The sequence below is a fragment of the Anolis sagrei genome, chromosome 1 (genome assembly GCF_037176765.1).
Source record: "Anolis sagrei isolate rAnoSag1 chromosome 1, rAnoSag1.mat, whole genome shotgun sequence".
Lineage (NCBI taxonomy): Eukaryota > Metazoa > Chordata > Lepidosauria > Squamata > Dactyloidae > Anolis > Anolis sagrei.
The window spans coordinates 175,152,435-175,176,377 of NC_090021.1; the positions used below are offsets into that span (position 1 = coordinate 175,152,435).

Here is a 23,943-nt window from a genome sequence, read left to right on the forward strand (position 1 = left end):
CAGGACCTCGACAGCCTCCTTAGTGACAGGTGGAAAGGAGTGACAGAGTTGGACATCATCTGCGTACAAATGACATCGCACCCCGAAACTCCGGATGATCTCACCCAGCGGCTTCATGTAGATGTTGAACAACATGGGAGACAATATTGAACCCTGAGGAACCCCACAAGACAAAGTTTGTGGGGTTGAGCAGGAGTCTCCCAGTAACACCTTCTGAGACCGACCCTCGAGGAATGAGCGGAGCCACTGTAGAACAGTTCCTCCAAGACCCATTCCCGCGAGGCGTCCCAGAAGGATACCGTGGTCGACGGTATCGAAGGCCGCTGAGAGGTCCAGCAGCACCAACAGGGACACACTCCCCCTGTCGAGCTCCCGGCGCAGATCATCGACTAAGGCGACCAAGGCTTCATCGTTATGATACTTCACCTTGTTGATGGGAAGCTTCCCACTGGAGTGGAAATCATCTATCGGACAGATGGCAAGCTATTCAACCTCAGCAGACTGAAAGCCAAAACAAAGGTTACAACAACATGTTATAGAACTCCAGTATGCTGATGACAACACCGTCTGTGCGCATTCAGAAGAAGATCTACAAGCCACTCTAAACACCTTCGCAGAAGCATACGAGAAGCTCGGCCTGTCATTGAACATCGAGAAAACCAAAGTGCTGTTCCAGCAGTCACCAGCCAATCCCTTACCAATGCCAGAGATACAGCTTAATGGTGTAACACCCGCTTTGAGTCCCCCTAGGGGTGAGAAAACCACTTTGAGTCCCCCTAGTTTTTTGTAAAACCGCTTTGAGTCCCCCCAGGGATGAGAAAAGCGGTATAGAAATACTGTAAATAAATAACATTGGAAAATGTTGACCATTTCCGCTACCTTGGCAGCCACCTCTCCATCAAAGTCAACATTGACACCGAAATACAACACCGCCTGAGCTCTAAGAGTGCAGCATTTTTCCAAATGAAGCAGAGAGTGTTTGAGGACCGGGACATCCGTAGGGATACCAAGGTGCTTGTTTATAGAGCTATTGTTCTCCCAACCCTGCTATATGCCTGTGAAACGTGGACTGTCTACAGACGTCACATACAACTACTGGAACGATTCCATCAGCGCTGCCTCCAGAAAATCCTGCAAATCTCTTGGGAAGACAGGCAGACAAATGTCAGCATGCTGGAGGAAGCAAAGACCACCAGCATTGAAGCCATGGTCCTCCGCCATCAACTCCACTGGACCGGCCACGTAGTCTGGATGCCTGACCACCATCTCCCAAAGCAGTTGCCCTATTTCCGAACTCAAGAGCGGAAAACGGAATGTTGGTGGACAGGAAAAGAGATTTAAAGATGGGTTCAAAGCCAACTTTAAAAACTCTGGCATAGACACTGAGAACTGGGAAGTCCTGGCCCTTGAGTGCTCCAGCTGTGACCAGCAGTGCTGCAGAATTTGAAGAGGCACGAATGGAGAGTGAAAGAGAGAAACGTGCCAAGAGGAAGGCGTGTCAAACTAACCCCGACCGAGACCGCATTCTACCTGGTAACTAATGCCCTCACTGCGGGAGAAGATGCAGATCAAGAATAAGGCTCCACAGTCACCTACAGACCCACCGCCAGGACACCGAACTTGGAGGACCATCATCCTCGGACTACGAGGGATCGCCTAAGTAAAGTAAGTATTTGAAAATCTGTTCGTAATCAGTGTTGCCCTTTTTCTATGTCAAGGAGATCTTGTGACTTATCTCACTAGGGCGTGACAACTGGGCATGAACCTTGTTGCGTTCCTGACTTCAAAAAAGTGAGAATACAGAAGACAAAAGAAGAATTCTTTTCAGAAAATGGCTGACTACTTACATAGCAGATTGAACACAGTTATGACACATCTGATATGCAATTGGTACTATTAATATGTACCACAATATAAATGTCAGGTTTTACAATGTATTGTAATGTAATATAGCTGATTCATGCACTGCTAATGGGCTTCTATTGGAAATACTGACTCATGCATTAACTGTATATAGAACTTCATTTTGGGAATGTGTTCTGGCCTAGTCCAGGTGATTGTGAATGATGTAATCCTGGGTTTGAGTTAATGAGTTGGGAACCAATCAGAGATTGCTATGTGTAAATGAATTGTATATAAGGAAGTCATGTACAGTGTATAATCTCTCCTTGTGCTGTGATGTTTGTCGAAGGCTATATGTAATTAAAAGAACCTGTCTGCTAAGACAAGATATAACTGTGTGCTGTGGTAAGTTTGTAATGTCATCTAGACTGGGGGAAAGACAATAGTAATACTGACAATGGCTGGGCATGTGCTCAAGTGTCTGTAAAAGGTTCCAGCGTGGCTGCAGGCTGTGGGAGCAGTTGACTCCCATCTGAACATAAGGAAGAACTTCCTGACTGTGAGAGCCGTTCAGCAGTGGAACTCTCTGCCCCGGAGTGTGGTGGAGGCTCCTTCTTTGGAAGCTTTTAAACAGAGGCTGGATGGCCATCTGTCAGGGGTAATTTGAATGCAATATTCCTGCTTCTTGGCAGGGGGTTGGACTGGATGGCCCATGAGGTCTCTTCCAACTCTTTGATTCTATGATTCTATGACTGAAAATACTGTGCTGGAAGAAGCTACTAGAAAGCGCTGAAGTTGTGCAACTGATCTGCTGCTGAATTGTGAAGTTAATCTCAACAATAAAATACGATCCAGCTTTTAAAACATGGGGCTGTAGTTTTATTTTTTGCAACATTACATCCTTTATAACAAGTCATTTACTTAAATTCCAAATACGGGGATTAAATAGAACTAAAAAGCTGTTCTTCTTTTTTAAAGTGAAGCTATTGCCTATTGACCCTGAAATAAAATAAGGTTTACAATTGAACAGGTGCAAAATTCCTCCCATAACCTTTTACATTTTTATTGGCAAAGTCTTTTAAGGTCACTTTTGCTTCCAAGACCATCTTCCACGATTTCTGCTGAAGGACTTTTGCTTCATAATGGCTTCAGGTTCCACAGTGTTCTGTAAAGAAGGAGGCTGCTAGGAAAACACTATTATCGCTCTTGCTACAGTTGCAGACACTGCCATACGTCTGACATGGACAGTCACTTTTGCCACTCATTTCCAGGAACAGAATTCAAGTTCCAGTTTAATAGATTATTTTAAAAAATTCAGTATTGTTCTCCGAATGTCAACAGCCAGCTGCCGTGCTTTTCTGGTTGAGGCGCGAAACAGAATGCCCAGTGTGCTTATTAATGGCATACAGGTACTGTACTGCACTGCATGCGTTTCAAGAGGACAGCATGGAAGGGCACCGACAAATACAGGCATTTGGAGCAGCTACTTTAATGCATATAGTGCAGAAGGTTTGACTCTGTGCAGGCAGAAGAACCTCATTTGACGTATGGTGGCACATGGCAACATGGGTTCATGTGTTTGGACTTTTTTCCTCTCTCTTTCTCAGAAGGCATGACACAAAGCATCCCAAAGAGGTACAGACATAAGCCTCGGCAGCATTGTTGTTTATTCAGTCAAGTAGTCTTCAATAAACACTGGCATCTATTGCTGGGACAGTAAAGCACTCCGATTGGCTTTCATCTTCTCTAGTCGTTTCATTAGGTGACCATTGCTTACTTCAAGTTCTTCTGTTCTGTCTAATGCTGTACGAAGCTATAAATAAATAAACAAAAATCAAATTCAGGTATAGGAAGCATAAGCATCATTTTATTCATCCTGACAAGCACTGTGATCTGAATTTATTCCAATTTTAAGGACAGGAAAGTAAGGTTGATTTTCAAGGGATCCTTCTCTGTGCAGTCACATAAAAGGGATGTCACACAAACATACAAAGGTGCCTTTTGTGAAGTGTGATCAATTGAGCTCCACCTCAGTTGTTCCAGCTTTATGTCTCTAGGCATACTTTAAGCCAGGGGTCCTCAAACTAAGGCCCATGGGCCGGATACGGCCCTCCTGGGTCATTTACCCGGCCCTCACTCAGGGTCAAACTAAGTCTGAAATGACTTGAAAGCACACAACAATAACAACAACAACAACAACAACCCTTTCTCATCAGCCAAAAGCAGGCCCATACTTCCCATTTAAATACTAATAAGTTTATTATATTTGTTAAAAATGATCTTGATTTTAATTATTGTATTGTTTTAAAGTGTTTTTCCACTACAAATAAGATATGTGCATAGAAATTATTTGATGTTTTTTCAAATTATAATCCGGCCCTCCAACAGTTTGAGGAACTGTGACCTGGCCCTCTGTTTAAAAAGTTTGGGGACCCCTGCTTTAAGCCCTGGACATTTTCTTCTTCTTCTTTTTTTTTAAAAATAAATTTTATTGAATATTTTAAACACAAACACATGGAAAAAGGGAGAACAATTAAAAAGGAGATAGAAAAGTAGGAAACATATCCACCACCAAGAAGAGAAGGGGGGGGGGGGGAGCCAAAAAACATCAACAAACAAGAAAAAAGGAAAAAAGAAAAAAAATGAAAAAGTGAAAAAATGAAAAAAAGATAAAAATGCAAAAAGGGTACAAAAGATACAAAAAATACAAAAAACCCCAACAAAACCTAAAACCCTAAAGAGAGACACCAACGATTGAAGAATGGACATGTAAATTATTAGATATAATGAACATGGACTGTCTAACAGAACACCTGAAAAATATACAAACAACGACGAAAAGCAAAATCAACCGGTCCCCAGTCAAAAATTACTTCAACATCAACTAAATATAGAAAGAGGAGAAGCTTTAATTTCTTTAATTGAAGGTATTTGAAGAAGTTTATAATGAATTATACCAAACAAAAGCTAGCTCCATAGAAATATGTGGAGGAAAATTGGGAGGGTAGGTTGGAGGAGAAAGATAAAGAACTACTGGAACAACCTATTAAGAAGACAGAAGTAGAGGAAGTTTTTAAGAATTTAAAAGTTGGGAAAGCTCCAAGCTTGGATGGACTAGGAACAGAATATTATAAAAGCCTTAGAGAAGTTTTGACTCCAAAATTATTAGAATTGTATAATGGACTAATGAAGGGAGATAAATGCCAGAATAATGGAGGAAGTCACTAATAATATTAATACCAAAACCTGATAAAGACTTAACAGACCCGGGGTCATAATAAAAAAAAAAGAAAAGAGGAGAAGCTTGCGAAGGAAATTCTACCAATACCAGTACTAACATGCGATACGGGTCAAAATCAATATACTATTAAACTAATTCTCCTCCTTCCCATTCTCCATCCTCCCCGCACATCCCCTTTTTATGCAGGTGAAACGTCAGGAGAGAATGCCTTTAGAACATGGCCATATAGCCCGAAAAAAACCTACAACAACCCAGTGATTCCGGCCATGAAAGCCTTCGACAATAAATTTTAACATTTTTACTTCAAATTGTTAACTAGAACAGATTACCTCTCTTTGGAGTTTACGTTTCTCTGCTTTCAGCTCATCTTCTATTCTTTCAGCACTTTCTGAAGACATTTTATAGCGAGTGACTTGACTTTCCAATCTTATTACCTAGCACGAAAGAAACTTACTGTTACGGTAGAAGTAGTGCACAGTGTAGACACAGCATAACAATTATATATGAACCAAAACAAAGCAGGTCAACAACAGTTTCAGACCCTCTGGACAAGAAGGTATTTGCAGGCTGCCAGCAAGACACCAGAGTGAGCCCTAGAGATCTTCTCTAGGGAGATGACTTCAAAGCTAGGGTGTTACCACTAAAAATATCTTTTCTCAATATCTTCCAGTCTTACTCCAGATAAGTAGGGGAGAAGAACCTCTGATGGAGACCTCAGGATATATTCAGGTAAACAAACTTGGTCACACACAGTAATTACTAAAGGCCACAACCAGGAGTTGCTTCTGGGTCCAGAAACAGTCTGGGATTAGTGGAGATCACTTCAATGAGTTTTGATCAGGGAAATATTTAGAATCGTTGTCTTAGAAAAAACATAGATGAGTTTCCCAAAATGGTGCATCTGTAGCTTAATCAATATGACTTACTAGTTTTGTAATTATTTAGGGAGACAATTTAAAATCGGTCAAATCATCAGACAAACTTTAAATAATATGAATACTCACTACTACCCTCTCCCCAAGGCAAATACCACTTTAACAGCAAAAATTTGATGACCAGAGGTAGCTGGATCCATGAGGTGGCATTAGCCCTTCCCTCTCTCTGTGGAATAACTCTTGACACATCCACAGGTCACATCAAAATCCATAATTCCTGCCTTCGACTAATACATGAGGTCAATTTATACACAAGTATAGACAGTAATTTCAGTAGATGTTTTGAAGTACCATTGCCTGGGGTCCCAAAAATCAAATAAAGAAATACCAAGGTATATAATAATAATAATAATAATAATAATTATTATTATTATTATTATTATTATTATTATTATTATTTCTAACCCGGATGGCTTCCAAAACAAGGCAGACATTCCATATCCCATACAATGTAAAATGATATCTTAAATTAACATTTAAATAAAATTAGAAACAGATAAAAACAATCCTCGACACGCAAATAGACTATGTAAACAGCCGAAGGGTCTTCTATTATAATATAAACGTACATTCTGTTCCAGCGCTGTAATTTCTTGTTCAGATTTCGCAAGCTTAAATTTGAGGTCACTGATTTGTCTATTTGCATCTCCTAAAAATATAAAAACAAAACAGCATTTCATCAGTCATAAGATAAAGTCTGGAGTAAATTTCTATCTCAGAATTTCCTGGGAAATCAGAATAAACTTAGAGTCTAAAATGTAGTTATTAAAATGCTCTCTTTCTCCAAGGACAAACACAAAATTTCTTATGTTCTGACAGCTCAAAAAACTCTTCTAATAAAGTCCATAAACTCAATGTTTTCTGTACTTGTTTGTTACATTATAGATAATATAATTGGCCCTTTGCACCAGTGGATTCTGCATCCATGGAATCAGTTACTCATGACTTGAAAATATTTTTAAAATCCAAAAAATAAAGTTCAATTCTGCCATTTCATATAAGGAATTCAATTTACTATGTATGACATTATATAGAATCAGACTTGAACATCCTTCAACGTTCGTATCTATGGAGTCTTCTGGAACTAAACTCTAGCAGATAAGGGTCCGGTGTATTCATAACTAACATTTTGAGAAAACTGGATGTCTGAGACCCATTCATAAAATCTAGAAATCAACAAATGAAAACCAATATTTCTTTCTAAATTGGAAAGCACACACACAGTCTACACCAAGGGTCCTCAAACTAAGGCCCAGGGGCCAGATGTGGCCCTCCAAGGTCATTTACCTGGCCCTTGCTCAGAGTTAACCTAAGTCTGAAATGACTTGAAAGCACACAACAACAACAACAACAACAACAATCCTATCTCATCAGCCAAAAGCAGGCCACACTTCCTATTGAAATGCTAATATTTTTATATTTGTTGAAATTGTTCTTCACTTTAATTACTGTATTGTTTTAAGTGTTTTTTGTACTACAAATAAGATATGTGCAGTGTGCATAGGAATTCATTCATTTTTTTTTCAAATTATAATCCGGCCCACCAACAGTTTGAGGGACTGTGACCTGGCCCTCTGTTTAAAAAGTTTGAGGACCCCTGGTCTACACAAATGAGAATTTCACAAATATATATTGGTCACCACACACAAATGGAATTATTGACTTATTTAGCCACAGAATAAATAGAATTTTAACTTAATAGAATTATTAGCTTATGCCCACATTCAATGATAATTAAAAAAAACTGGAAAGAGCTTGCAGACATAACAGGTATTCAGCTTTGGGAGGGAGCTGTACCCGGATATGAGAAATGCTGGTGGGCTGTGTTTACAGAGAACCTGCTATTCCTTGTATCTGTGGAAAAAATTAGCTACTGTTACCAACAAGCACATTTTCTTCAATATGGGGATTAATCTTACTTTGGAGATCAACCGCATGCATCTCTGTGCCATTTTCTAGGACTTCGTCCTGCAAATGCATATTCTCCATTTTACCATTCTGTTTTTCTTCCAGTTGTGCTTTAAAGTTTTTAATCTGGAAGCCAAAGATAATTTAATTGACATATTTAAAATAAGCAAATAAATACATATGCAAAACAAAATACAAGTAGGATAGCTAAAGGAGTAGTGATTTCTGGAAATTTCTGCCATAAGCGGGTACATCTGAATGGAAAAACAGCATGTTTACCTGTAACTATAGTTCTTTTAGTGGTCATCTAAAGATCCAAACATGAGCTTTCTGTGCCTTGTGCAGACTGTTCTGGAACTGAGCTTTATCAAGAATCCCATCCCCTGATCTTCTACCTCATCTTTAAGAGTAGAGTTTCTGTTCCTACTCATTTCCCTTGTCCCAGTAACACCTGGGACAAGGTTGTTGGCTGAATCAAGTTCTGACGAGGACTTGTAGATAAAATGGGAGTGTTTGCAATTGTAACCTTGCAATCGGCTTTTTGGGCACTTTCTGGATCTTTGTGTTACAGAAGATGGGTTTGGAAGAAGACTTTGGGACGTAAGTTATGCTCTGGGTTTAAGCTGCAAAGGGGGCTGGAACTGTGTGTGTTTTTGCTGGACTGCACTGCTTCCATATTGCCCCGCTGCTTTGGCTCCTTGTGTTTATCCATCGGAGTGGGATCTGACCTTGCAGCTGTTCGTTTCCCTTTGGACTGGACCGAACTGGACTTCATCCACTGTCGTTACTCTCTCTCCTCCACGTCTGCGGCTGAGCTTCTGGAGCTGGTGTTATCAACCTTCCTGCATTCCAACCTTGGAGTGCTGTTCCTGCTGTGTTTGAGGCTCGGGTTACATTTTACAACCCTTGAAAGGCTGCATTTAAGCATTTTGAGTTTAATCCGAGTTATAACTCTGGTTAATCCAGGTTATATTCTGTTTGGGGTTTTGTGGGTTCTTTTGCCTGTTTGGGCTTTTTCACACTGAAAACTAAGTGTTTTTTACCCTTTGGTTTTGTTTTGGGCTGTTTTGTGTTTGTTTGAACAATAAACTATACTTCTTTAATTGGCTGGCGTCTGACCTTGACAGTGATGTTCCAGTAGTGATGACTGGAAACAAGTTCAATGAGAACAGCAGGCTTTGCTGAGCCTGACAGTAGATCATATACAGCTGGAAGGACAACAAAGGCCACCAGATCCAAGCTTTTGCCATGCAGAAATGCCCAGCTACAGCACTCCTGAGAGATGGCCATCTGTTCTAAAAATTCCAAATGAAGAGCCCATCACTTTATGATGCAGACAACTTCACTATCTGACAGAAAGTTCTTACTGCTGTGTAAGTGAATATATTTCCTTGTAATACAGATCCGACTCTCCATCTTCCTTCAACTAAATGTAAGCCATTCCTTGAGATCAGGAGGAAACAGGGCGGAGAAGCCCCAGGTTAGAAGTAACACAGAGTAAATTTCAAAAGCCATAAAACGAGATACTGAGTTATTTTTGGTTACAAGCAGCAATACGTTTTCACTGCTTTTCAAAATGAACTCTTTTAGCGTATTTTTAAGCATTTTGGAAGAGTTTTTTCAAGGTTTACAGAGTTCTTTGATCTTATGTTTTTTTAAGGTAGCAAAAAATAAATGAGCAATAAAAGTCACTGTAAAGAGGGGAAAAGTTGCGAACAGTAGGAAAAGTAACAGGAACTGAAGATCCATGTATGTGATGCACAGGAACGGTAATTAAGACACTCACATTTCAATAGGATATGAACTGCTGGTGTAATGAATTATGGGGTGGCAGGAGAAAAGCTCATAAGCAACCTTCTACATGTTTCTTTAGAGCTTTAAAGGTAAACTGTTTAGGTTTATGAAATCAACAAAGTGACCTGAACCTCTTCTGTTAAAGAGAACAGATGCATAAAGACGAACTTGCAGACACTGTCAGCATGTTCCTAAAGAACCAGAACAGCTCCTTGATATTTTTTTTCAAACCTAAAGGTTGTAGGAAGCCACATTTGTTACATTGGTTACCAAGACATTATCAATATGTAAAGAAATAATCCTTTGGAATACTTGGTGTGAGAAGGTGAAGACGGGAGGACAGGTTATCAGCAAAGATATAACATTTGATGACTATTTAGAGTTAACATAGTATATCAGAATTGTGAAGACAATCACTCAACAATTGTCAAGTGACAATGATAATAATAATTATTATTATTACTTATACCCCGCCACCATCTCCCCAATGGGGACTCGGAGCGGCTTACATGAAGCCAAGCCCAAACAGAAAATTACAATAAAATAAAACCGAAAATGCAAACAACACACAACATAATTACATAAAACATATGAAAACATAGCAATATAAAATTACAATAGGCACAATCACAATGACAGTGGGCAGGCTACATGTAATGATTAAAAGAGAAACTGATTAAAACTAATTAAAACTCAGCCGAGATAAGAGAGAAACAGATTATTTCCGGAGGAGGACTCATTATAGTGGGGATTGTGGAATCAGGCTTTCCCACAAAGTGGGGGGGACATATACTCCAATGACAAAACGTTGAAGCTAAGTAATAGTGTGAGAATGTAAACCTATTCATAAAAAGCGTAGCGGGAGAGCCAGGTTTTAAGGTCCTTTTTAAAGGTTTCTAAGGGAGGGGCTTTCCTAATTTCTCCAGGTAGTGAGTTTCAGAGTCAGGGGGCCACAGAGGAAAAAGCTCTCTCCCTTGTGCTTACAAGGTGAGCTTGTGAAATTGGCAGGGGAAAAAGAAGGGCCTCTCCAGAAGATCGGAGGGCCTGAGTTGGTTCATGGAGGGAGATACAGTCACGAAGGTCCCAAACCATTTAGGGCTTTATAGGTGATAACCTGCACCTTGAATTGGGGTCGGAAAATAAACGGCAGCCAGTGGAGCTCCTTAAACAGGGGGGTTGACAACTCCCTGTAGTTGGCCCAGTTATTAATCTGGCTGCTGAACGTTGGACTAGTTGTAGTTTCCGGGCTGTCTTCAAGGGTAGCCCCACGTAGAGTGCATTACAGTAGTCCAGTCTAGAAGTAACTAAGGCATGGATCACCATGCTCGTCAGACTTCATGAGGTAAGGTTGCAGTTGGTGCACAAGTTTTAATTGCGCAAAGGCCCTCCCGGCCACCGCCGACACCTGCGCATCAAGGTGCTGAGTCCAGGAGGACCCCCAAACTGCGGACAGTATACTTTAGGCAGGGATTTGTGTACTTAGGCCATTGCACTGAATACCCAAGCACATGTCTTTTCAGAATCTGTTCTTTTTGAACGGCCCCCAAAACATTCGATACAACCTTAAAACTTTCATCATCACACTCAAGCTTGCAATTTTTCTTACTGAAGTGGCTAAGGACTTGCTCTCGCTTGGCTTGGAGGAGCCTTTTCATTCAATTCAATTTCTTTTGGGAAGAGTGATCTTGTAAATCTATTTTAATGAGTACAGGAAAAAGCAATACCTTAACATAAAAATGTAAATTACCTGTTCAAGTAAAGATTCTCGTTCATCAATAAGTTTTCTCAATCTAATGTCTATAAAGAGGGAAAAAAGATACGAAGCGTTCAATGTTGACATTGTGAAGCCAAAAAAGTCCAAGTTATGTGTATAATTTTGAAAAGAGAAACAATGATGGTTAGCTGAACTAACAATAAATGAAGTTATGCACGTACCACGGTAAATGAGGCCACAAACAGGACTGGGAAAGGGTTTCGCCCAAAGGGAGTTATGCCAGTCTCACACAAAGCATGCTTGTCCCTTCAGTAGAAGCACCCAGCTGCATGCAAAGTGGCTATTCTTCTACTGTGGGTTAGCATGCAAGAATTCTAGGTTCAAAGCACTGGAATACAAAAATCTCACAATCTTTACACTTGAACAGCATTAGAAAGATACCATCAAAACACTATGAGCCACACAGCTTAGAAACTCTAAAGTCTTCATCATTTGTTGCTTTATTTTTATTAATAAACTGCACACAAAGATTTTGCATTTTCCTGGGTGAGAGACATTTCAATGCACATCTTTCAAATCCAGAAGAGAGTGCCATCCCAAACCATTTGCTATTCTCCTCTTGAACCTGGGAACAAGCAGTTGTTAAAAATCTAGGATGTCTAAAGCAAGTACTCCCTTTGAAACAAAAGCCACATACAGTAGAAGGCAAATATAAAGGGATTGCGGATTCCATCACATTTCCTATGTTTGGAACTGAATATACCCCCACCCCCCCAAAAAAAACCCCCAACCTGTTGCTGTGATAATCCCAACCACTTAATGGACATTCCATTCATAGCAGTTTCATCCCCTTTCTCCCTATTTCCCCAACCATTAGTTGACACCCAACAACTTTGCTCTGCAACAACAAGCCATGACACAAAAACAATGGAACTGTCATACTGCACAGGAAGATTTTTTCTGCACATTTTACCAGAAACCGTTTGTTATAGCCGGGGGTGGCAGGGATATATCAATGAAAGAGCTGGGTGGCCTTCCCCTTCCACCTGCCAAACCTTTCACCAGTTTGGAGTGGTTCTGGTATGTATATGGGGCTGTAACAGGAAGAGAGGTGCAAACAAAGGAATCCCATTCTTGCTGTTGACCTTGATGTACGAGGGGTATTTTTTAAGTAAGGTCCGTTTTGTTATAGACACTTGTAGTTCGCACGCATACCGCAACGAGCGTGTGCGTCGTGTACCGGCATGCCTCAGGAACAACTGTGCTCAGTTTCCGCTCTGTAGCTAACCTGTACAGTTCTGTTCTGTGCTTTAAAAATGTTTAAGACTATCAACTCACCCGCCGCATGTGAGGTTCACTCAGTGATACAGTTTTTGTCAGCAAGGAACCTGCCTGCTGCAGAAATTCATCGACAGATTTGTGAAGTGTATGGTGATACTGTTATGAGTGAAAGCAAAGTGCGTAAGTGGGCACGACAATTCAAAGATGGCCGTGACAACGTCCATGATGAGGACCGCTCCGGTCGCCCTTCTTTGATTGCAGTGAACTCTTTGTTATCGGAGCAGGCGGCAAGTTTTTATGAAGAGGGTATTTTAAAATTGGTTCAGAGGTATGATAAGTGTTTGAACAAACTTGGCAACTATGTCAAAAAACAGAGTGAAGTATGTACTTTCTGAAAATAATTTTACTTTTTTGAAATAAACTTTCGTTGTGTACTTATGTTCAAATGGACCTTACTTAAAAAATACCCCTCGTATTTCCTACAACCAAACAGAAGTGACCCACAGAATCTACTGCTGAATATTAATTCAACAATAATGAAGCCCCCTCTAATTAAGAGGGACTGCTCATGTGTCATTTAGAAATTTAGATCATTGAGTCTGTATGGAGCTGTAAGAGTCTATATGACCAGTTACATAACAGAAGAGGGAAATTTCACATTATAAAACTTCTTATAAAAGGTAAATGTTTTCCCCTGACATTAAGTTCAGTCGTGTCCGACTCTGGGGTGTGGTGCTCATCTCCATTTCTAAGCCAAAGAGCTGGCCAGCATGACTGCATGGAGTGCCGTTACCTTCCCACCAGAGAGGTACCTATTGATCTACTCACATTTTCATGTTTTCGAACAGATAGGTTGGCAGAAGCTGGGGCTGACAGCAGAAGCTCACGCCGCTCCCCGGATTCGAACCTGCGACCTTTCGGTCAACAAGTTTAGCAGTTCAGTGCTTTAACCCACTGCACCACCGGGGGCTCCTATATGAATCTTATAATTATAAATTCTGTAAACAAAGCACCTGCATTCCTATTATTTTTAAACTTAGGAAAACCATATTTATAGGTTTGGAGTATAAAATAAAGCTTACCTAGCATGTGCAAACTTTCCAGATATGAGATACACTTTGTAGTACAGAAAATGATTAACGGGTTAAATGGTTTCAGAAATGTATATAGCACAAGAGAGATGGCAATGGTGATGACAACAACTTTAGTAATGATCAAAATATAGTACATTTTAGGCAGCAGAACATCTTTTCACCCAGTAGTGTTGTGACCACACAAATTAAAAATTGTTTTATACGAGTTCAAGATAGTCAATAGCATAACTTGGATCAAGAATTTTAATTACTCAACACAGAAAAGTATTTATGGTAGTTCACTGCATTGAGTCCCTACGGGGAGAAAGGTGGATTATAAACAAAGTTAACAACAACAACAGCAGCAACAGTAATAGCATCTATGTGGGAGTGACTTTTTCTGATGCAATCCCTTCTAGATAGAGACTGGGAAAGAGTGATGCTGGCATATGAACAAAACAATTGTCATATGTTTCGCCTTGTAATCTGCTTGCTCACCTAAGTGGAATCACCTTTGATGCATTCACCTACTAGACCTCAGATGTTAAACTAACATAGAAAAGTTACTCCCACAAGATATACACCAAAGATTTATATATATATATATTGGATCAACTCAAATGGCAGCTGAATTGCACAATATTATTTACTTCAAAATGTCTGAATACTGTAGAACCATCATCTCTCAATGAATACATTAGAAAGAGAATTGCCATTAATGAAACCAAAAGGGGTGAAGTTATCCTAGAATCCAGTACCAAGGAAGTTTTCTTCTCAGTCCAGTCTGCTTCGTAAGGTGACTCAATGAGTTATCCGAGGCAAACGAATTAAAGGCAAGCAATTAGTAATGGCAATAATAGTATTCTTTTCCCCACAACAACTGCTCCTGCCTCCCCCACATATGGCTCTTTCAAAGTGGTTAGGAGCTATAGATTAATATAGTGGTTGTTTTACAGGATATCACCTTAGAACAGCAGTAGGGATGGACACCAAGAGTTTCCTTTGTTATTGCCAGTGAGGAAATCTTTAACAGTTAGTCCCTGTATGATTAGTTTAGTACGCATGCCATAGCTTACAGGCACCCCATATAACAAGAGCAATTTAACTGTAAACACTGGATAAAGGTTGTCCCCTGACATTAAGTCCACTCATGTCTGACTCTGGGGTGTGGTGCTCATCTCCATTTCTAAGCCGAAGAGCCGGCATTGTCCGTAGACACCTCCAAGGTCATGTGGCTGGCATGACTGCATGGAGTGCCGTTACCTTCCCGCCGGAGCGGTACCTATTGATCTACTCACATGTGCATGTTTTCGAACTGCTAGGTTGGCAGAAGCTAGGGCTGACAGCGGAAGCTCACGCCACTCCCCGGAATCGAACCTGCAACTATTCGGTCAACAAGCTCAGCGCTTTAACCCACTGCGCCACCAGGGGCTCCATAAACACTGGATATTAACATCTAATTATGTAATTATCTAATCGGGCGGCAGCCAGATTACTAACCGGGGCGACATACAGGGAGCATACTACCCCCTTGTTATGTCAGCTCCACTGGCTACCTGTCCATCTTGTAAGCAGCTCCGAGCCCCAGGGGAGTGGCGGCATATAAGTTCAATAAATAAATAAATAAATAAATATCTCTAAGCCCAATTCAAAGTGCTGGTTTTGACCTATAAAGCTCTATATAGCCCAGCTTACTTGTCCAAACCCCTATGTCCCACCTCGTAATGGAAGATCTTCCAGGGAGGCCCTGCTCTCGCTCCTGTCAGCAGCACAAATGCAGGAATGAGAGACAGGGCCTTCTCAGCTGTGGCCCCCCAGCCTATGGAACACACTTCTAAATGAGGTATCATCGGCTCCCTCAGAAATAAATTAAAATCATGGTTTTGGGACCAGGCTTTCGGACAGTAGATGTATGTATCACTTTAGAGGGACATTGACTGGAACGGTGATATGGTTGATGAGACTGTTTTACTGTTTTAATGATTGCTTATGTATTGTTTCAATTATGATTTATGTTTAATTGTGGTTTTATTATTGTAATTGTTATGTAGTGGCATCATATCGGTGCCCATTGTAAGCCGTCCTGAGTTCCCCTTTGGGGGTAGAGAAGTGACGGGGTAGAAATACCGGAAATAATAATAAATAGATAAGCTCATATTACTGGGTTGTTGTAGGTTTTTCCGGGCTATATGGCCATGTTCTGGAGGCATTTTCTCCTGAAGTTTCGCCTGCATCTACGGCAAGCATCCTCAGAGGTAGTGAGGTCTGTTGGAAGTAGGAAAATGGATTTATATATCTGTGGAATGACCAGCAAAACAACAGAGAGTGAACAATCAGGCACATCAAATCACTCTCAACAAAAGATTCCCCCCAGGCACTTCCAAGCCATTATATGCTAATCAAGGTGGTCAGTTGAAACATTCACACCTAGCTCCAGCAGACAAAAGTCCTTTGTCCCACCCGAGTCATTCCACAGATATATAAACCCATTTTCCTAGTTCCAACAGACCTCACTACCTCTGAGGATGCTTGCCATAGATGCAGGCGAAACGTCAGGAGAAAATGCCTCCAGAACATGGCCATATAGCCCGGAAAAACCCACAACAACCCAGTGATTCCGGCCATGAAAGCCTTCGACAATACAAGCTCATATTAATTTATCACATGAAATCTGAACAGTTGCAGTTTTGTTTGATACTCATCACTGCTCACTAAGAAATTTAGCCAAAGCTAGTTGTAACTAGCTCAGCTTACAGAGGCACTACAGATCCAATATCACTGACTATTTGTTGTCTGTTTTTATATTGTTTATACGGTTTTATACTGTTTATACTGTTTTATGTTGTTATTATTACATTGCTGTTAATTGTATATTTATGTTTTGATGTAGGTGCCATGGGGTGCCACTTTGTTAGCCGTCCTGAGTCCCTCTGCGGATTTTAAATCCTTTCGGTACCAGACTGTACTGGCTCTAAGACAAATCTTTTTGCTTTTGCAAACCACTACAATATTTTAAGAAAGCAGTAAAGACAGCTCAAAAAGAGTTAACACATTGACACATTCATATAAAATATTAGAAGGATCCATTTGATTATAAGCAGCTTTATAACCAATGGGCAAGATACATTTTGCAGTATAAAGTTTTTTTTTTATTTCTACTATATACAAATCAATGTGCATTACATATGGTCTGTTCTTTGGGTCTTTTATTACCTGCATACAAGGAGTCACAGTGCTATATGTCTATGATTTTCAAGGTTTACAGCCGTTAATTTTAATATTTAAAATATATCTTTATGCAATAAAATACTCCTAGTTAGTACACATAAGGAAATGACACACTCATACATGAAAAACATCAAAAACATTTATTTTAACAAACACTCAAAATCAATTTATAAAAAGAGGAATTTTATGCATAGTACAGCAGTTGTCTCCTTTGGTTTTGTGCTCTAAAATAATAATTAAGGCATTTGAAACATTCAAATTCGTCAACATCCCTGCAGAGAGGAAAAGGTAAATTTGAAATACGAAATTTATCATTCTGGAGGGAAATGTAACATACAATATAAAGCCTTAGGAAAATAATTTCATTTGTTATAATATACAATAAACATTATTTAAAAGAATAATTAAGCATAATGTGAACTGAAACTTTCTTACACACAAACATATATAGATATAGATATAGATATAAAAGAATATCCAATATTTAGCCCCAACTAGAACAGACGCAATGAATCAGTGACACTTATATGTACATTGACTTATCAAGTTTCCATTGATTTCAGTTTTAGCTGGAAGGAAAGACTTGATTGAAGCCTAATGGAGTGGATTCAGATCAAGTCAGTCTAGTTCAGGTTTCAATGAAATCCATATGAAAAATTATTATGAGTAACTTATCTCCTTGATTTCAATAAAGTCTAAATTGTTCTAAATCTAATCCAATGAATGAAATGGGTGAGTTCCTCATATACACAACTTTTTAAAAACACAATTCCTATATTGAACTATTATTTGGCCATATAAGTGATATTAATTTGAAATGTGTCAAGATACAGGCACATGGTATACTTTCCAGCAATCTATCAGCATTTTCAAAGGCTGGGTTGTTGTAGGTTTTTCGGGCCATACGGCCATGTTCTAAAGCATTCCCTCTTGACGTTTCGCCCTCATCTATGGCAGAGGCCTCACAACCTCTGACCTCACAACCTCTGAGAATGCTTGCCATAGATGGAGGCAAAATGTCAGGAGAGAAAGCTTCTAGAACATGACCATATAGCCCGAAAAACCTACAACAATCCAGTGATTCCAGCCATTAAAGCCTTCAACAATACATTGTCGGAGGCTTTCATGGCTGGAATCACTAGGTTCTTGTGGGTTTTTTCGGGCTATAGGCCCATGTTCTAGAGGCATTTCTCCTGACGTTTCGCCTGCATCTATGGCAAGCATCCTCAGAGGTAGTGAGGTCTGTTGGAATTAGGACAATGGGTTTACATATCTGTGGAATGACTGGGGTGGGGCAAAGAGCTTTTCTCTGCTGGAGCTAGGTGTGAATGTGCCTCTCAACAAAACATTTTCCCAGGCTCAGTCAGGCCTTCAAATGCTAATGAAGGTGGTCAGTTGAAACATTCACACCTAGCTCCAGCAGAGAAAAGCTCTTTGCCCCACCCCAGCCATTCCACAGATATATAAACCCATTGTCCTAATTCCAACAGACCTCACTACCTCTGAGGATGCTTGCCATAGATGCAGGCGAAACGTCAGGAGAAATGCCTCTAGAACATGGGCCTATAGCCCGAAAAAACCCACAAGAACCTTCGACAATACATTTTCAAAGGCTGTTGAAGCTACAGTGCTTTATAAAAATGGAATGAAATATAAAAGTGTCTGACCACTGTCAAGCAAGCATATGTCCTCCAGGTTATCAGTTCCTAAAAACCATCAAATCCTGCCTGCCATTAAAATACCAGTAAGATCAAATATTATATTATCAGCTTGATTGCATATAAAAAAGCACTTCATTAGAAATTAGTATTATTAATGACTTAGTTTAGTTGTCATCAGCAGTGAGTAAACCAAAAAAGTACAAAAACCTTCTTATGCATTCATTATTGACAGAGTCATTGTCTAAAAACTGGTTATTATGAAACTCTTCCTTTTCTATAAACCAAAAATTTAGGCAATGTTGTCTTCAATCTTTTGTAAAAAAAAAAAAAAAAAGCGCCTGTTTGCTCTGTAACATATTGGACAGCTTTGAGAAATATGCAATGATAACTGACCTTTGAGGTTACGATATGACACAATCGTCACGAGATTTACCTTTACCTATTCTACCTACCTGGGGGTCCGATTGGCTTTCTTGACAAGCTTTCCTAGAATCATCCTTGAGATCTAACTGTTTTCTCTCAGGGGTCTGGCATTCATTCTGCTCTATGGCATCTACAATGTTTTCTGGGTGGATGTCTGTCATGCTGATTTGCTTATCATTTTTTTCAGAAATTGCATTTTCCTCTTGAGTTCTTAACACAGCTTCTCCTTGTTCAGTCCCTTTAGCAAGGCTTTCCCCATGATTATCTTCACTTGCTTTGAGCTGTTGCTCAATATCTTCTTCTTCTGTGGATGAATCATGGTTAGAAGACGAGGTCTGAGTTTCTTCCGCTCCCACTTGTATTTCTTCCTCCGTAAGGTCATCTAGTGTCTGTTCCTTAGCCCAGGATGATTCTGTATGCTCAACTGTAGAATCTGCTTTGTCGCTTTGCTGTTGAACTACATTTTCCTTCTTATCATCTTCATCAGTTCCATCATCCTGCTTTTCTTCATTGGTTATTGTAATACCTTGCTCTTTGATAAGTAAATCACCCTCAATAATTTTGTTTTCTGACTGTTCAATATCAGAATGAATAGCTGATGTTTTTGAAAGCAAATCACCTACCAAGTCTGGTGTTTCTGAATGACTGGAAACTGCTGCTTGGCTGTCATTCACAAACTCTAAAGCTCTTGGTTCTTCTGTAAATGCTGGATTATCTTGACTCTCAGCAGCAGCAGCATCTTCACTTTTATATGGGATCTCAACCAGAGTTTTTTCATCATTTATGATTTCAGTTTTTAGCTTACTGCCTTTCCTAGATTCATTCTTGAGATCTACCTGCTTTCTCTCATGGGTCTGGCATTCATTCTGCTCTATGCCATCTACAACAATGTTTTCTGGGTTGATGTCTGTCATGCTGATTTGCTTATCATTTTTTTCAGAAATTGCATTTTCCTCTTGAGTTCTTAACACAGCTTCTCTTTGTTCAGTCCCTTTAGCAAGGCTTTCCCCATGATTATCTTCACTTGCTTTGGGCTGTTGCTCAATATCTTCCTCTTCTGTGGATGAATCATGGCTAGAAGATGAGGTCTGAGTTTCTTCCACTTGTATTTGTTCTTCTGTAAGGTCATCTGGTGTCTGTTCCCTACCCCATGCTGATTCTGTATGCTCGACTGTAGTATCTGCTTTGTCGCTTTGCTGTTGAACTACATTTTCCTTCTTATCATCTTCATCAGTTCCACCATCCTGCTTTTCTTTAGTAGTTATTGTAATACCTTGCTCTTCTGTAAGGTCATCTGGTGTCTCTTCCCTAGCCCAGGATGATTCTGTATGCTCGACTGTAGAATCTGCTTTGGCGCTTTGGTGTTGAACTACATTTTCCATCTTATCATCTTCATCAATTCCATCACCCTGCTTTTCTTTAGTAGTTATTGTAATACCTTGCTCTTCTGTAAGGTCATCTGGTGTCTGTTCCCTAGCCCAGGCTGCTTCTGTATGCTCGACTGTAGAATCTGCTTTGTCGCTTTGGTGTTGAACTACATTTTCCTTCTTATCATCTTCATCAGTTCCATCAGCCTGCTTTTCTTTAGTAGTTATTGTAATACCTTGCTCTTTGATAAGCAAATCATCCTCGATAATTTTGTTTTCTGACTGTTCAATATCAGAATGAATAGCTGATGTTTTTGAAAGCATATCACCTACCAAGTCTGGTGTTTCTGAATCACTGGAAGCTGCTGCTTGGCTGTCATTCACAAACTCTAAAGCATCCTGAAATATTTCATTATGATTGTCCTCTCCCACATCAACTGCTTGTTTTTCATTATTTTGCTTTTGGGGAAGCATTTCTAAACCTGTAGATATTGCTTCACCAACCTCAATACCTGGAGATGTTTCTTTACTTTGGGTACTAACTTTATTTACATCGTTTTCATTCAACTCTTTCTCTTCTGAAGTATCACCAATTGACCTTCCTTCTATGCAAAATTCAACTACATCACTGTTTTTAGGGGAACAAACAATTCCTGGGACATGCTCTGTGTGACTTTTAGGTGGCTCCTCAAGCCCACTATTTAATACCAAAGTTGACGCAACTTTGCCTTCAGTGATTTTTTCTGCCTCCGCATTTTCATCTGCATGCAACGTCTTTATCTCCGAACACTCCTGTACAATTTCCTGCTCCTTAGTCTCCTCTGTGTGTTCCTCATGCTCAGTATTCTGCAAGATTTCTCTTTTCCCCACATTCTCCACAATCTCATTTTTCATTTCCACTTCATTGGCTTTGCCTAAAAGATTATTAAGAAAGTTGAAGGGACCACATTGTAGGGAAACTATTTAATCTTGTTATACGTAATGCTTACCTCCCCGCTTAAAACCCAGAAGAGAGAAGGAATCAAAAAGAACTGGTTAAGAAAGATCAGCTTTTGCCAATTATGTGAAGGCAAAGCAGCAGTTGAATTAGTAAGATGATCAGCAAAATGCATCTGTCCCGACTATCAACTGTACTACATCTATCAATGTCACTTACGATAAAGTTTACAGATAAATATACCCACTTTCAATATTCTTTTTAAAAATATGGTAACTTGTACCCTTATCTGGTAGTCTAAATATATCTATATGGAAGCTAGTGTGTGTATGTATGTATGTATGTATGTATGTGTGTGTGTGTATGTGTATATATATATATATATATATATATATATATATATATATGGCGCTCCATGCAGTCATGCCGGCCACATGACCTTGGAGGTGTCTATGGGCAACGCCAGCTCTTCAGCTTAGAAATGGAGATAAGCACCACACCCCAGAGTCAGACATGACTGGACTTAATGTCAGGGGACAACCTTTACTTTACTTAGTATATATATAAAGGTTTAAATTATGAATATCACTTCTCTTACACTTAAGTTGAGCCATGCATTTCCAGTGTACACATCTGTATAACTGGAATTATACACATTTAATGTCTTGATTTTCCTCTGAAAGGTAAAAACTTTGCCCTTCTGATTTGCCTGACAGTTTTTAGTACTTTGTGTTTGTTTTTAATGGCATGGAAAATATTAGGACTCCTTGTAAATGTAGCTCTTTGAAAAATTACTACTATAATGATAAAATGAACAATATCTTGTTGTAAAACATGGAAGTCAGCACAAAGAGTAGTAAATGTATATTACTAGTCAAATTTTACAAAATATCAACTATAATTTCTGGACTTTCCCCATATGTTGCTGGGGACTAAGGCAACCTCAGAATTGCTCACAACATTTTGGATGAGAGTTGTTTAAAGAAAATGTGCACAGGCTTGCCAGACAGCTAGGATCTCTTTGAATAATTCCCACCTCTGGACCTTGGGGAACAAAAGGAACTACTTTAGAATTCCCTGTTAAAAGCAAAGAAAAAGGTAATATGCTCGAAGTGATCATTTGCAATAAGCAAAAAGTCAAATATACAGAAGTGATTGAACAAGCAGCATGCTAATGATTGGTTAGTTCAGATTATAAAAGATTTCAAGCAAAGCTAGCAATTAAAAACACAGAGCCAAAAGCCAACACTTACCAAGCATGCCATCCTCAGGTCCCCCTGGGATGTGACTTGTGCCTGAGACCATCTTGGAAGAACTTGATAGTCCATCATTATGAAGGCCACCAGAGGTTTCTCCATTGGTAGCTACCTCTAAATTGGGGATTATTCCATATTGCTGTAAGTGAAACAACAAAGTAGCAATATGACATCACAGTACTACTGAGGCAGCGCCCCTTAAAGATTTCCTAAAAGGGATTAAAGAACCTATAAAGACTAATACAGAAACTCTACCATATAACCTGATTTTACCTCTACGGTTAGTACCCAGTCAACTTGTTTTCGCTGAATAAGATAATTATGGTTATTATCAAATTAGGGAACCAAATGCTCTGTACTTTATAACTAGATTTACCCAGCCACGTGTTGCTGTGGCATAGTCTGGTGGTATGCAAAATTAAATAAAAATTTTTTTTGTCGTGTCAGGAGTGATTGCAAGTCGCTCCTGGTGTGAGAGAATTGGCCGTCTGCAAGGACGTTGCCCAGGGGACGCCTGGATGATTTGATGTTTTTTTTTTTATCATCCTTGTGGGAGGCTTCTCTCATGTCCCCGCATGAGGAGCTGGAGTTGATAGAGGGAGCTCATCCGCCTCTCCCCGGATTCGAACCTGTGACCTGTCGGTCTTCAGTCTTGCCGGCACAGAGGTTTAACCCGCTGCGCCACCAGGGGCTCCAATTAAATAATGAAGAAGTGCTTATTTTTAATATATTTTATTTCTTAAAGCTTGTTGGGAGAGATCCACAAAGGCCACCTAGTGCACCATCCTTCTACCATAATGGAACACAAATAAAGCCCTCCCATGAAATGACCACCCAGCCTCTGCTTAATAATAATAATAATAATAATAATAATAATAATAATAAAATCCTAGAGTAGGAGACTTCCAAGGGCCATCCAGTCCAGCCCCTTCTGCCACAAAGGAAAAGCACAATCCAAGCACTCCTGACAGATGGCCATTCAGCCTCTGCTTAGGTCGAGGAGGAAGAGGAGGAGGAGGAAGAAGAAGAGGAGGAGGAGGAGGAGGAGGAGGAGAATCCTTGTTTAAGAAGAGACTTTCAAGGGTCATCCAGTCCAGCGCCTTCTGCCATAAGGGAAAAGCACAATCAAAGCACCCCCGTCAGATGGCCATTCAGCTTCTTCTTAATAATAATAAGAATAATAGCAGAATCCTAGGTTAGGAAGAGACCTCCCAGGACTATCTTGTTCTGCCCCTTCTGCCATAAGGGAAAAGCACTCAATGCACTCCTGACAGATGGCCAGC

General features: G+C 39.8%; 1 protein-coding gene across 30 annotated transcripts in view; it reads right to left on the minus strand.

Moving 5' to 3' along the window:
* Window positions 1-2,698: 2,698 nt before the first annotated feature.
* LRRFIP1 (LRR binding FLII interacting protein 1) overlaps window positions 2,699-23,943 on the minus strand; it is a 164,916-nt gene continuing 143,671 nt past the window's right edge. For 26 of the 30 annotated variants that reach the window (XM_060781734.2, XM_060781723.2, XM_060781712.2 and 23 more), the window contains 2 exons: window positions 22,658-22,799; window positions 18,997-21,381 (listed from right to left, as the gene is read on the minus strand). In XM_060781734.2, coding sequence (XP_060637717.2) covers window positions 19,079-21,381; window positions 22,658-22,799 — 2,445 coding nt within the window. In that variant the 3' untranslated portion in view covers window positions 18,997-19,078. Of the gene's footprint in view, window positions 3,656-5,412; window positions 5,518-6,587; window positions 6,668-7,937; window positions 8,053-11,467; window positions 11,518-18,996; window positions 21,382-22,657; window positions 22,800-23,943 lie in introns of those variants that run through there. The other 4 variants (XM_060781771.2, XM_067470546.1, XM_060781761.2 and 1 more) reach the window with 1 other exon arrangement.